The sequence below is a fragment of the Lygodium microphyllum genome, chromosome 7, assembly GCF_053477565.2.
Source record: "Lygodium microphyllum isolate KBCC chromosome 7, Lygodium_microphyllum_v1.1.10, whole genome shotgun sequence".
NCBI lineage: Eukaryota > Viridiplantae > Streptophyta > Polypodiopsida > Schizaeales > Lygodiaceae > Lygodium > Lygodium microphyllum.
This window is the reverse complement of record NC_141141.1, coordinates 107,044,707-107,059,715: the sequence shown is the minus strand read 5'-3', so window position 1 is coordinate 107,059,715 and position 15,009 is coordinate 107,044,707. Positions and strand designations below refer to the sequence as shown.

General features: G+C 43.8%; 1 protein-coding gene across 7 annotated transcripts in view; it reads left to right on the top strand.

The window, feature by feature from the left end:
* LOC148033798 (uncharacterized) overlaps nt 1-15,009 on the top strand; it is a 214,061-nt gene that overhangs the window by 18,146 nt on the left and 180,906 nt on the right. For all 7 annotated transcript variants that reach the window (XR_015691376.1, XR_015691377.1, XM_087681791.1 and 4 more), the window contains 3 exons: nt 5,598-5,811; nt 6,022-6,126; nt 8,470-8,807. Coding sequence is in view for 5 of the 7 variants with exons in the window: in XM_087681791.1 (XP_087537917.1) it covers nt 5,598-5,811; nt 6,022-6,126; nt 8,470-8,807 (657 nt within the window). In the remaining 2 variants the exon portion in view is untranslated. The remainder of the gene's footprint in view (nt 1-5,597; nt 5,812-6,021; nt 6,127-8,469; nt 8,808-15,009) is intronic.

The following is a 15,009-nucleotide window of genomic DNA, read 5'->3' as shown; positions in this document are numbered from 1 at the left end:
CTCTACGGGATACAATATGCCTAGAAGCACCACTATCAAAGAACCAAGTGCTTGCATCCTCAGTAGAGCTAAATGCTCTATCAGCCCAAGAGGAGTCATAACTGCAAGTGTAGAAACAATAGTCCGGTTAGCAACAAAAGACGCAGACAAGGTAGCAGTAGAAGGTACATCAGTAATAGACATCCCAGACTCCTCCTTGGCTATGCGCTTTCTACATTCTGTGATGTAGTGACCTGGTTTCTTGCAATAGTGGCACTTGCCCTTCTTGGCTTGCGTGCCCCGTGTTTCTTGTTGTTGTGTGAAGTACTTGAAGTGCCAGAACTCTACGAAGTATTATTAGCATGGCTGCCCTTGCCCTTCTGCCTTGACATAAAAGCATGCTCAAAGGCTATAACATCCACCCCATTGTTCTTTCTTGTTTGCTCTTTCTCTAATAGCAAACTAACCAACTGAAGGAAAGTAAGTGGCTGTGGAAAAATCCTCATGGTGAGATTCAAGGCCATATGAAAGGCTAAATAAAAGGGCAGCAATGAATTCAAAGTAGTAGGGATCAACTGCGCATCCGAATAGTACTCATCTACATTCATAAGCTGCTCACGCAAGTTCTGAAATTTATTGAGATGATCCTACATAGATTATCTTCATCCATCTTCATAGTCTCAAGCTTTTTCTTCAAGAAAGAGATGCGTGTCTCATTTTTTCCAGCAAACATCTGCTCAAAGGGTCAGCCATGCTTCTCGTGAAGAAGTTGTAGACCGCATGTTCGGGATGATGGACCGCTGATCTACCCATGCAATCAACGACAATGCTTGAGCATCCCGTGTGTCCCAAGCCTTTTGTGCTGCTGATCTCTGGGGAAGTGGCTGAGCTAGAGTAGGCTGAGTGGGCCTTTGTCCATGTCCTCCTAGAGGAGGTGTAGCAGGAGCCACAATTTCTTCACCCCTCCTTGGACACATATGTGAATACATCACCTTGTCCTTGATTGGTTGGCCATGATAAATGCCACTGATCAAAGAGCACAAGAGCACTACTTCAAGCTAGACCAACCTGGAAATCTGGGAATGCTCAGAAATTACAGCAAATACCTTGCTGTAATTAGCAAATCTGATCACACTCTGTCAAAAGCTGTTTGATGTACCCACCTGTCCAAGGTACAAACAGTGCTTAGTAGCACAAAAAATACAAAAAATTCAGTTACAGATTGCCACTAATGTACATTTGCCAATGTCTGAGCTGACATAAAAAACCCCAAATTTCTAATCCAAAATTCACAAAATCTCTACCATAAATGTGTCCTAGACACATGCAGGAACAGAGATATGCTGCCTCAGCAAAAGCTCCTTTTAGAAGATTAAATCTGAATAAAAAATTGATAAATTTTGCCTTTTGTTACCTCTGATATGGGTGGCTGAGTTGGTGGCTCTGGCAATGGAGGCGACTGGAGGCAGAGTAGGCCAGGGGAACTGGATGTTGTGGTAGCGCACCTCTCATGCGTAGTCAAACTGGTGGTGGCGTCTCGCTACACGACCAGGGGCTCAAGGCGGCGACGTCTGGCTCAGGTGGCGGGCTTTGGTGGCGAATAGGGCAGGCAAGGCGTCTGCTGGTGTTAGGCGGTGCATAGGAAGCAGAGGTGCAGGTGGTGCAGGTAGCGGGTTTGCTTGGTAGTGACATTGGCACTGGCGGCTGATCTAGCAGTGCAGGTGGCGGACTTGCTGTGCAAGCGGATAGGCTCTGGTGGAGTTGAGGACAGCTGGTGGCGGTGGAGTTGTTGACACTGCGGGTGGTGGCCACGAGCTCAGTTGAGCTGAAGGTTAGTTCTGATACGAAATGTGAGAGGTGAAAGAATGCACAGAGATTGAAGCTCAGCTGAGAGTACTGTTGACAGTGAAGAGTATGTGAGAGTGAAGACACGACTCCCAATACAATAATCAAAGAGTGTAATGTGCAAGTGCAAAGTACAACCCTTAAACCTTAGGGTTGTTAGCATGTGTTCACACCTGAAAGGTGTAAAACATGATAAGTGCCCAAACTATGTAACATAGACATATAACATAAAAGAGAGTAAAGGTGGAGGAAAAAACCTCTTGTAAGGAGAGTAAAAAGTGCTCTAGTTTTCTACTGAGGATCACCGACACTCCTTTGTAAGCGTAGGTGTGAGTCAAACCCAACAAAATTCCCGAACTTCTTCAGAGGGGGATCCTATTCCTCCAATTCCAAAGGGGGTCAGTTCTTATTTTCATCATTCATTGGGGGACTATGGTTTTCCCCTTCCATATAATGGCCATCTATGCACCTTGGCCAGGATTGTGGTTTTCATCCCCTTCTCTTTCAACACTAACACTAAGAACCTATGGGGCCTTGGATGTTTCAGCCATGACTTGGTGGTTGTGCCTTCGTATCTTGTCTAGTAGAGAGAAGGGGACAGTGTCCTCAGTCTTGAGGCCTAGGATCAAATATACCTTTGTATTATTATGCGCATGGAGACACAAAGCCATTGGCTTCACTCCCAAGTTCGAGTTTTGGGCATCATCGGCTCATATTGTGTACTGGTCTTCCTCATAGGTTTCCTTTGATGTAGAATTTTTGGCATACAATTGTTACCCTCATCATCAACCTACATTTTGGTGTTCTAGCTGCTGCCCAGCTCCACACATGGGTCCTACCAGCAATCTTTGACCTCAGTAGTGCTGTGTTTGCAGTTTTAGATCTGTTTGCACTTTGCTGCTGCTGCATGTCTGTCTTCAGCAGGCCACCCAGCTGGTTTTCTACCTCTAGAGCACACTAGGACTGCTGTTCATCATCATCTTCCTCTCTGACAACTCTCGAGGACTATGTTTCGCTCCCTCTATTGCTGTCTATCATCTTCAATGTCTTCTCTGACATCCCATTGCCCAGAGGACTGCATTTCACTCCCTCCACAAAGCATCTTCATCCACAGGGTGCTGTGGCCTGATAAGCCAAGACAGTAGAATCATCTCCAAGTTCAGATCCATTGTTTCAGCAAGATTCATTGTGTTCATCCCTCTTCCTTCTTCTTCTTTGTTTTTGGGTTTTTTTTGTCAGAGTGTTTGCTACACACTTTGTGTTTCTCCCTGCAAACCCTATTATTTCATGGCAAGAGGGTCACTTCTTTGGTGGCATGATTGGATTTGTTTACTTGTTGGATAGATGGCTGCTACGTTGAGCTTTAACCCCTTGGTCCAACTTGGATGGTGATTCCTTGTTAGAATTTTCTATCGTGGAGGTTGTCATGTTTGAGAGGGAAGCCTACATCTTCTATGGCATGTCTAGGATGGAGGACCGATGCCAAGATTATTTGGCGGTCTTGCAAGTGGACTTCATTGATCACTTTAGTGAGACTTTTTCTCCTCCAGTGTATGCCTTGCCATGGAGCGAGGATAACCCTATCCTATAGTAGCAGAGTGGTGCTCCTCACACATACCTAGGCAAAAGAGGGATTGTGAGAGTGATTTTGGGCATGCTTATGCTTGACATACATCTATATATGATGCAAGGGACCCTAAGGGAGGCTCTCTACATGCATTGGCTTAGTTTGGCAGCTGACAAATCTTGAAGCTGGTATGACTTTGAGATTCGTGATGGGAGGTTGCAACAAGCAGGATATTGCTCTTAGTCTGTTCCCACATGGGAGGACACTTTGGCTATATGACCAGAGAAGGGGAATCCATGGTCATGGTGTGCATTTGTAGAGTTTGTGACAAACAATGAGATTATGCTGTTTCCACTTCCTAGGTGCTTTTAGGGTGCATCTGTCATTGGACACAGCGTTGTGAGTATCCATGCGCATTCTTTGTCATTGTCGTATGTCCTACGATGTTAGAGGTTTTTGGCAGACTCACTGTTGCGGTGTTGGACATGATGGTGGTCTCTAAGGGCTTGTATGCTCCCATCATTGTATATTTTATTATATTGATCACCATGATGTGAGAGAGGGTGTTAGTAGTGGACATTTCATGGGTTTCAGGACACTTTACTTGGCCTTTACTAGGGTGCCTTTATGGGTAGCTGGGCTGCTCATTTTGGTCCTAACTATTGTCTAGGGTGGCATCCAAAGGCCTATATATTCACACTCCTCCACTGTCAGTATTGGATCACATCACCTAGAGAGAGGGAGATTGGAGATAATACTGGTCATCACATGTACTAGTACCCATGTGGTTTGTACTGATCATTCTGATACTTTGAGTTATGGATTCTATTGCCTGTTCATTATTCACTCTCTGAGTACTTTTGTTCTTCTCTCACTGTTCATTGTGCGAGTGTCTATGCTCTGTGTTTTCTCGCTTTGTTCATTTGCAGATTCCGACATTGTATCAGATGTCTAGATCTTCCAATCTTGGTGCTCTTGTATACTGCTTTTGGGTTGTTTCCAGGTCATTTACTGCAGAGTTTCAGGCCTTAGAGCTGCTGATCATTGCATTTTATGTCTCTACTCCTTATCTATGCTGGGCAACCTCTATAGACAGATGGCCAGTTGTGATGATTGTTGACAGCATTATCAACCTACCAACCTCGTGTTTTGGCTGAGTTGACAACCTTTTTTGATTGCGTTATTGCCATTTGCAGCTCTCTATCTCTTCCTCTTTGGCAACCCACACCATCTTTTCTTTGCTATTGAATCTGTTGTGCTGCTGTCTTTGTCTGTTCCAGCTATGGAGAACACAAAGAAGATGGGTGGGAGTCAAGGCAGCAGCTAATCTTTCCTCTTGGCATAGGGAATCAATAAGGCAGCTTTAGAACTCTGGAGTTCTTGTTTTCTTGATTTTAGAGTTTGCATGAATGTGCTGTATTGCTCTTTGGGTGCCTGAAGGCAGGTTTCAAACTCTTACACTTTGAGAAATCAAAACGCAAAAGAATGGAGGGGCAAAGCTCTGGCATTGAAGAAACTGAGAAAAACCTGAGACGATCTATATGTACAAGTGACCTGCCTAAATTGATAATGGGAGGTAGGGATGGCTAATGAGTAAGGATGACACTTGATGCTGATGGGGAGTAAAGCAGCAAGACTGTCAAGGACCATGTGCAGACTTCAGAAGATGCATGATACTTGTTCTTTTGGTCTTGTGAGGAGCTAGCCTCCCATGAGTGGAAGGAGATGGTGGATCAAACAATGATTAGGTGGTGGGGCGGTTGTACGTGATAGGGATGGGAGGCTTTGGTTGCAAAGTAGTGAGCACCTTGTCTTGCAAATATGGACGAGAATGTGGATGGCTGTTGAATCAGCCTCCCTTGAGGAGGACTTACGAAGGATCACATCCCTATTGGTATAAATAGAGTGGAAAAACCGTAGTAGGCAAGGTGGGAAAAATGTATGTGTAGGAAGAAGGTTTGAGCTATGGAAGGCTGATAGGCACCATGTAGTTTCAGCGGGTCTCTTCTCAAGAGACAAACTTGCCTGAAGTATCTCAGTGACACTAAGATGAGGAGAAATATTTTGTACATCATAATTGTTGCATTGGCTTTGATAAATTTCTTGTATTCTTTTCGTTATATTCCATTTGGATATTCACATGATTTCTAGGGTTTTCTCTGGAGACGAATTGAATCTTTTTCCTTTTTTTTTTTTGGTTACACAGTAATCTGCATCCCACCACAAGGCTACTCGTGCCTTGGACATCTCAAGATGAGGACGAATCCTTTCGCATGGCAGCTTTCTCTACTCACTTGGGCATCATAACAATATCTAGTATACGCATTTCCTTTTTCCAAGCACAAGGACGTACATCCTTCTTAAACTTGGCTTTAAAGGGCATTCCAACCTGTTGTGACATATTTGATAGAACAAATTTGGTAAGGTTTGAATAACTGTTATGTCTTTTTTGGATGCTTGTATGGTTTCCATATTTATGTTCTCTCTAGAACAATTTTTAGAGACTACTAATGCAAGCTGAAGAAACATACTGCTCATGTATAATTTGGTAGGAAAAAGAGTATTTTTACAAGAATTGGAAATAGTGGACTTCCCTCACATTTTAATAACAAGGATTTGGTTTTGTCAAGGTGGTTGGAGACAGCAGTGCTTCATTGTACATGTTTAATCTGAGTGATTGTCAGTGCTTTAGAATGCAAAGGATAATATCCTATGATTTTTTTTCAGCAGTTAAGGTAAGCATCAAACCATACAAAAGCTTGTGCTTTGCTAGCATGTTAGTTTATTTTAAAGTTTTTGGCTACCATTGTGTTGAAACAATTTATAGTTGAAAGTTTTTCTACCAAAATGGTGGCTATAAAACTCATAACTTCCACTAAACTGGAAGATTTCATTTCAAGAATGCTTTAAGAAAAGTTGTTCTACTTTGCAGTACTTTGCATGCTTTACTTAATATGTATAATGCCACTATCAGTTTTTGTTCTGATAGCATTATTACTCGACGTGTCTTGGTGAATATTGAAAACTTAATGTAAAAATTTCTTGTTAGCTCTAATTACAGTGGGACTATGCAAACATAACTGTTGTGGAAGAGCACTCTGCATATCATTTAATTACAGGCAAGGTTTGACTTAATTTTTTTTGGTGTTTTTAAGATTTGCTACTAATACTGGTCATGTTCACATTATTCACACAAAGAAGTGCCATGCTCTTTTTTCACATTGCAAAATCATTTTGCATAACGTCTCATCCTTGTTTAGTTTTGTCATTATGGTGTGATGACGTGATAATATTGCAAGACCTCACCCTTCACAGACTGCATGAAGCAACAAAGCTATCATAGCTGGTGTGATTGGAACCATCTTTTGGAGTCGCAATGGAGGGAAGCGAAGCACTAATGATGAAGGGCCACCTAAGCCTCCTGATAGCTAATTCCATTCAACACACCCAAGCCAAGCCAAGCCAAGCTCTAGAAACTTGTCACAGAAGGACAAGAAAGAAAAAGACAAATCCAAGAGGAGATCAGGAGAAGAGAAGTTAGAAAAGAAGGAAAGCAACTAAAATGGACCTTACTCAATGAATGCTTGGTTGGCCTGAAGGCCTAATGTAAATATTCCATACATTAATATACACGTATTCACAAGAAAAAAAGAGAGATTTATGTGCTCATTTGAAAGCACACCTGTTCCTTGTACAGCAGGCTTGATGATGGGTGACTTTGATGTGTGTGTTGCCACTTCACAGCTTACCTTTGAGCATACAGTGATGGATGCACGGAAACACAATATTTGGGATGGTTTTGCATCAGCCGTTCTTAAACAGGACCTTTGCTAGTGGCTTTGCCCATTTGCTTTGCGATTTACCTTTCATTCGGTGCAGCATACGGCAATATGGAGTCTTTTGGATTGTATGTATATTATACAGGATACTGCTTTCTTGCTAGAGATTTTGGAGATGAGGGCATTGCATCAGTGTGCATTATCTGATCATGCAAATTTTAGTGGCTGCATGGGGACATCTGCTTGACAGGTTTTTGCTCTGACTTTCCATTTGTGGGCAGTGCCTCTTTTGAGCAATTGATACAAAATGTGCAAAGGGTTGCTGGGCCATATGGGATTCATCATGCTTCTCTTTGTAAGTAGTGTATGCATGCTATGGAGGAATTGTTGGCCTTTGTTCGTTCTTTGTTGCTTGTCTCTCCAAATGATGATTTCTTGGCTTCCTTAGACTCTCAGTGTATGCGGTGGAAGGAAATGATTTTATTTGCACTTGTGATTCTGGCACCTTCTTCAACTTTGAGTCACATACAATCTGGCATTACTTTCTGGCATACGAGCTGTTTACTCAGCTCTTGTATCTCTGATGTACTTTATGCTTATTTATAGGGCTTATTTTGCACTTTGCATTTTACCTTGAGGAATGCGCTTTCAATAGAAATCTCTTTTCTTTGAAACAAAGTCACCAAGTGGGTAATATGCCAATAGTGGATATTCTTGTTTACTTAAATGGTAATACTCAAGTCATTCGACTTAAATGGTAAAAGTAGGGAATAGTGGATATTCTTGTTTCCTTAGATGGTAGGGCTTTGGAACATAAAGACTCAAACATTCATACCTCATGTTAAAATCCAAGTTTCTTACCATGTTGGTCGTTTGCTGGTGGTGTCCAACTTTTAGTCTAGGAAAGGGCAGTGCTGTTTGTCTGCATCAGAGTGTCTCAAACAAGTAGGATTAGCAGTCATTTTGAAGGTCCTTCATTCTTGAAGTACCACATTATGAATATTTGCTAAGTTGAGCTTCATGATATGTTGGGACTCTCATTGCACTTAATTAATAATTCAATCATTTCTTGATGTTTTTCCTTAAAGAATGAAGGGATCATTCTTGACATGCCACATTATGAATAATTGCTGAGTTGAAGCCCATGATATGTTGGGATTCTCATTGGTTTAATTAATAATTCAATCATTAGTAAAGACGTTTTCTCTTACTGTTAGTCTTGGAAGGTAACCTTCATGAAGTTTGTAGTTGGTCTAAATCAAGCGAGATTCCCTCACATCATTGGCCTTTATTTTGTAGGTACTGAAATACATTGCAGTCATGACGGCAGTATCAGATCATAGGTTTACATTTTATGCCTATTGTGAAGGGGGTGACACTCATGTTTTTGCAATTACAAAAGAAACTGAATTGAAAGAGAATTCTTCTGAATTGGCCTGTGGATCTCCTAAATGTGCCCGTGCAGTGTCTATTTTCCATGGAGAAAATGAGGCAGAAAAGCGAGATGCAGATGGAAGTCTTATACATGATACAACAGCTCCTGTTCACGACTCATTGCTTATTCGTAATCCTGGATGTGAGTCAGACAGTCACCTTCTTTTAGCCTGTGGAAATTTTCCCTATGGCTCTCTGCGAAGGCAAGATTTCAGTCCTTGTTCCAGAGATGGTGGTCTTTAAATGGAAAAAAATGACAGGAATGTGTGATTTCCAAGGCATTTATCATTTTGCTAACTGTAATTGAAAAAAGATCCTTATTCTGTAAGTTCAAAAAGCCTAAAGGGCTCAGGGGACTCTACCCACCAGTGGGTACAAGGCAAATAGCTCCCAGGCTGGCTACTTAGGGGTACAATCCTCCTACAAAAGAGAAATGTGGGGAACCTTGGGGGAGAAGGGGAGGTAGGCAACATACCAATAGGAGGAAAGGACGTGGATCTAGTACATTAAGAAAGGCTTCTCGCCCTTTTTTTAAAAATCATTCTTGGAGTTTCCTTCAATAGCTTCTGAAGGACTGAATAATATCATACTTGCCTGCATCCTACCTGCTGATTTCCCATGTCTAGGTATATTGCCTCTTTTATTAATGAGAAATCCTGTAAATGGCATCAAGTCTATGGACAGTCAATGGCCAAGCTACCAAGCCGATCCTTAATAAACAGGCTGGCCCCCAGTGACGAATCATGTTTCCACCTTTACTTTGAGCAAAGAATACTGAAACTTGTCTGCCAAAGCTCTTGATCTAGGAGGCAGTCACAAATGCAATGTCTAAGAGTCTTGTGTGATGCTGTCATGTGAACAATTAGGTTTTTCTCCCTTGCTACGAATGCCTGTCTTCAACCATGACATTGGCTGCTGAAGTCAAGCTTGTTGCAATGCTTGGATAGGATCCTTTATAGCAGGAAATACTTCCCTTGTTTCCATGGAGCTTATTCCGAACAGGCTGTGCCTCTTTCATTCCAAGTCCCTTAACCAAACTTCAACAATTGGCGGACCCCTCTTTCCTCCCTTGCTTGAGATGAAAAGGCCTCTCACTTCCTTTGGCGGATCCCTCCCTCACACCTTTTGCATCCATGGAGGAGTGCCTACCCATGGATAGCATTCCTATCATGGGCCACAAGTAAAACCCCTCCATAGATCTCCAATGTACACACGACATGGCACAAGTCATATAGGCATACAGAGTAACATAGAGGATAGAGATCAAGCTCTAAAGAAAATACCCTAACACAGAAGCATAAACACAAACCGTACGACAAAGCATAGACTGATAAAACAACATAGTTAGGGTTAGGGTTAGGGTAACTTAGAGACAATGAACACAGTTAATAAATGAAATGATATGACTACTAATAATACAATGCTCATGCAGCAAACACACTATGCAGTGAATGAATATTGAACCTCGAACTCTTGTATCTCAAGGATCAAGGCAGGGGTAATGAGCTGGAGAGTGTGTCGTACTCCGAATGGATCCTGAATTGCAGCAAGGCAGCCTCCAGATGTCGAACACCAGCAAATGCAACAGTGAGAAGCTGGATCTGATGCAGACAACAATGAGGAGAGAGAGACTAAAAACGCAGGTAGGACAGCCTGCAGGAGAGAGAAAAACTGTAGCGATTGCAGCAGGAGAGAGAAAACTGTCAGAGCGGCAGCTGGGGCCTGCAAACGCAGCAGTATGTTGACATGGCAGGCTGTACGACAGCAGTGCAGATGATTAGCAGTCAGTCGCCAGGCAGAAACAATAGCAATCGGCGTGTGGAGGGCTGGAAACAGGCGCCAGACTGTAGGGAACAGTGATGGACAGCAAGGGCTGAGATGTCCTCCGCGAATGGGGTGTGGGCAGCAAGCTTATAACACTTGAAACCTGCAAAAATGAGATTAAGGAAAGAGTGGAGGGCTGGCTGCCAATTTATAGAAAATTAGGGTTTTAGATCCTCTTCCACTTAAGTCTCTCGATCCGCTCCCCGGTTTGGGGTTTTGGCTAAAATAGGCCTAAAATAAGCATATCTTGGGGCTGTTTAAGTGGCTAAGAGCAATTCTTAGCACAACACCCCTTCTCAGGCCCAAAATAGGGCGAGAAAAGTAGGTCAGCCTAAATTTTGATTTACCCCAAGGCGTCGCATCCCAAAGTAGCCAGAGCATCGGACAAAGGGTGCACGTCGGCTGTCCAGTGGCCTACCAAGACTACAGAGGCGATGGTTATCTTACCAAGGGAGCCCAAGTGATCACCCTAGAGAGGCCAAGGCATCAGATCAAGGGTGATCGGTGGCTGCCCAAGGGTCTACCAAGTCCTACAAAGGCGGATGGAATCAATGGATTTTTTTTTTTTTTTTGAAATATTTTGAAAATACATAAGTAATATAGGGGCAACGGCCGATTAAGTGACAGATAGGAAAAGATAAAGAGACTTTTAAACCCAAGTCAAGCACAAAACTAGCAGACCAATCCCTCACACTAACTAGGATAAGTGCCTAAGGATGAGAACAAGTGTGTGTATGTGCTAATCATGTGGTGAATATGTGGAAAGGCAAAAAAGAGGATGGTGGGCTTAGCAAGACAAGCAAAACAAGCAAGCAAGAAAGGGTAGGAAAATTGCCGTTAGGAGAACTGCTGTGTTATGCTACGAATATGGTGGATCCTAGAGTCGACCACTCCAAAAGACCGAAAAGGGATAAATGCGCACAGATGCATGTTTACATGAACAGAATGCCAATGCATGGGGTAATGTAAAGGGAGATGCAAGATGTCATGCTCATGCAATATGCTATGCAATGGTGCCACTGGGACAGTGCTCTCACAGGGGAATTATTCACTTGTCCAAGTGCCCTTTTACAATCAGGTCATCTTGATGGTGCGGATGAAGTTACAAATGCCCATAATACAATATAAAAGAATAAATGAATGTAATGTCTAAAAACTGTAAGCATCATCATTGTCACGATTAAGAGTAGAAGCCGTCCCCTCTCAAACTGGAAGGGAAAGCAAGAGGGAAGCACCCTCTCCCCGTCAAGTTGAAGAAGTAGGGGAGGGTGTACCTAAGCCGATCCTGGATAGCAGGTACTGAAGAACCGGCTGGTTGACCGCTTTGGTCAAGATAATTGCAAAATTATCTGATGAAGGCACAAACTCTAGGCGAATAGTGTCCAGCTCAACTTACTCTTTGAAAAAGTGAAAGTGGACTCCCACATGCCATGTTTGTAATGTGATGATCGGATTGCCCGCAAGGGCAATGGCACTCTGGTTGTTGCAATAGACAACTGTGGGAGAGTCGCATGGAAAATGAAGCGCCGCCAGTAAACTCCTTAGGTAGATGGCCTTGGTGGTGCCATCGAAGAGAGTCCGGTACTCAGCCTCGGCCGTGGAAGCCGCTACCGTCTCTTGCTTACGGCTGGACCAAGAAATGGAAGCTGTGCCCAAGGTAAAGAGATAGCCGCTATGGGAACGCCGGGTGTCAGGATCTCCTGCCCAATCAGAATCAATGTACCCCTGCAAACATAAACCAGAACCATATGTCAAGCCATAAGAAAAAGTACAATTAACCAAAGAAGTTTTCCTACAATAGAACGATAGGTGTGTGCATCGAAGGGTTGTCCTAGGGTATCCTTCGACAAGTGGACAGTAGGATCAAGAGGCGTGGCTACTGGCGGTGTCTGATCCGAAGTATACTGTTCCACAAGCTGAAGTGCGTATTTCTGCTGTGACACAAAATACATCCTCCGGAACGAACTACCTTCATCCCCAAAAAATAGGACAACAAACCAAGGTCTGCCATTTCAGATGTAGCTTTAAGCTTTGCCTTAATTTCCACTATAGCAGCTGAATCTGAACCTGTGATGAGTAAGTCATCAATGTATAGCAGGATATAGCTAACCCCCTCTGGTGTGGATCGAATATATGAGTTCGGGTCATAAGGGGTAGAATGGAATCCATGAGTCTGTAAGAACTCATCCATTCTATGGAACCAAGACCGGGCGCTTGCTTCAGTCCATAAAGAGCTTTCTGCAAGCGGAATACCTTATCCCTGGGTTCCTTGAAGGAAAGCCCGGTGGCTGCTCCACATAGACTTCCTCCTCCAAGTATCTGTTCACGAAGGCACTCTTGACATCCATTTGATGTATCGGCCAGCCGTGGTGAGCAGCGAGTGTAAGTAGCAACCGAAAGGAAGTCAACCGTGCAGTAGGGACAAAGGTCTCTTCATAATCAACGCCGTGCTTCTGTCGAAACCCTTGCACTACAAGATGAGCCTTGTACTTGTGTAAAGTTCCATCAACTTTTAGGTTTGTCCTAAAAATCCACTTTGTCCCGATGACTTTCTTGTGGCTTGGATGATCCAGCAATATCCAAGTCTCATTTCGGTCAATACTCTCTAGCTCCTTTTCCATGGCCTCTCGCCATTGAGGATGCTGAAGAGCCTCCAGCCATGTATCTGGCTCAGAATGCGCTATATAATCAGCTAATAGCGTTGCAAATGATGCCTGAGGAGCAAGCCGGGTAGATCTTCTAGGTCCCTCCGGAGAGGAATCCGGTGGTAGGATCCCCAAATCCCGCATGGTCTGTTGGTACCAGCGAGGTAACGGGTCTTGCGAAGGGGGCATGGGAGCTGAAGAATCTACAGGAATGTCAGGAGCGGGAAGTAGACTAGGCTCAGTAGGCACGATCTTGGATGATATGGAAGAAGGAAACGGATTGGAATCCGGTGTAGAAAATTGCACAATATCCCTCTCGTAAAAAACAACATCCCGACTAACAATCACCTTGTTTGTCTGAGGATCGAACAAACGATAGGCTTTCACTTCAAAGGAATATCCCACACAAATAAGGAGATCAGCTCAAGGAGTAAGCTTACCTATCTTGTCATCAGGTGCGTGTGTGTGTATGCACGACACCCAAAGACTCTGAAATGGGAAATAATAGGCCAAGAGCCCAAAAATGCCTCATATGGGGTCTTTTGAGGAAGAGCCGCAGTCGGGCACTGGTTGAGGATGTACACCAAAGTGTTAATAGTCTCGACCCAAAGGCGCTCAGGAAGCTTTGCTGCGAACAGCATAGAGCGTGCCATTTCCATGATTGTGCGGTTCCTACGCTCTACGACTCCATTTTGAGAGGGGGAGTTGGTAGAGGTGAGCTGGCGAGAAATGCCATACTTTTGTATAAACTCAGAAAACTCGTGGGAGATAAACTCACCACCACTATCACTCCTCATGCACCCGACACGACGACCAGTTTGGTTATGAACCATCAGCACCCAAGCAGAAAAATATGTGAAAGCATTTGACTTATGCTTGAGGAAGTACACCCACATGTATCAAGAATGATCATTCACTATAAAAAAAAAGTATAGCGCGCCGTTCAAAGCGGTAGTGGATGTTGTCCTGCAAAGATCAACGTGAATCAATCTAAGAGGCTCCTCAGCTCTATGTGTAAATTGCTGAGGAAATGGGGTACGGTGCTGCTTCCCAAGATGACAGGCTTTACAGACATCTTGAGCTAGCTTTAAGCATGGAAGGTCCTTAACTAGCTCACGACGTGACAACTCATAAAGTGAGTCATAACCAAGATGTCCTAAGCGAAAATGCCAAAGACGCTTATTGTGCGTAGGCTCCCGAGATGTGGCTAAGGCCTAGAAGCTATGGAACATGGAGCCCTCGACAGTCGGCTTGGTGAGAAAATGAGTCATGTGGTATAGGCCATTAGGTTGTGCCTCACCGTGAGCAATCACTAAACTAGTCTGAGAGTCAAGGACCTCAACTGTGGTCGCTATAAAGAAAACTGTTCACCCCAACCAGCAAAGTTGCTGAATAGATAACAAGTTTACCCCAAGCTGAGGGACATGATATACATTGTCCAGTGAAGCCAGATCCGGACCCTTGTCAGTGGCAAAACTGACGCAATCTTGAGCCTGAATCTTGACCGAGGAGTTGTTTCCTACATGGACCTGCCCTGCTGCAAGGGCTCGGGTACGAAAAATGTCCTCTATAGGAGTCATGTGATATGTAGCTCCACTGTCCACAATCCAAACTGGAACTAAAGTGCTCGACTGTGACGAGTGGGCCTCTGCAGTAACCTCGTCAGGAGGCAACTCACAGACGTGAAGAAGACTCACATCGGATGTCTCTACGGAGACGATGTGGGCCTTTGTAGACCAGTCAGACAAGCCCTCTGACTGAGATGGCTGTGCGGTGGGAGTGTGAGTCTGACCTTTAAACGGCCCCTTGCCATCACCTTGCCTTCCCTGCTGGGGGTTGCCCGAATCCCATAGGTTCTGTGAGTCAAGGACATGCCTCATCAAATTTGACCAAGTAGTAAAATTTGACCCGTTAAAACGAGTCTTGTCATTAAATG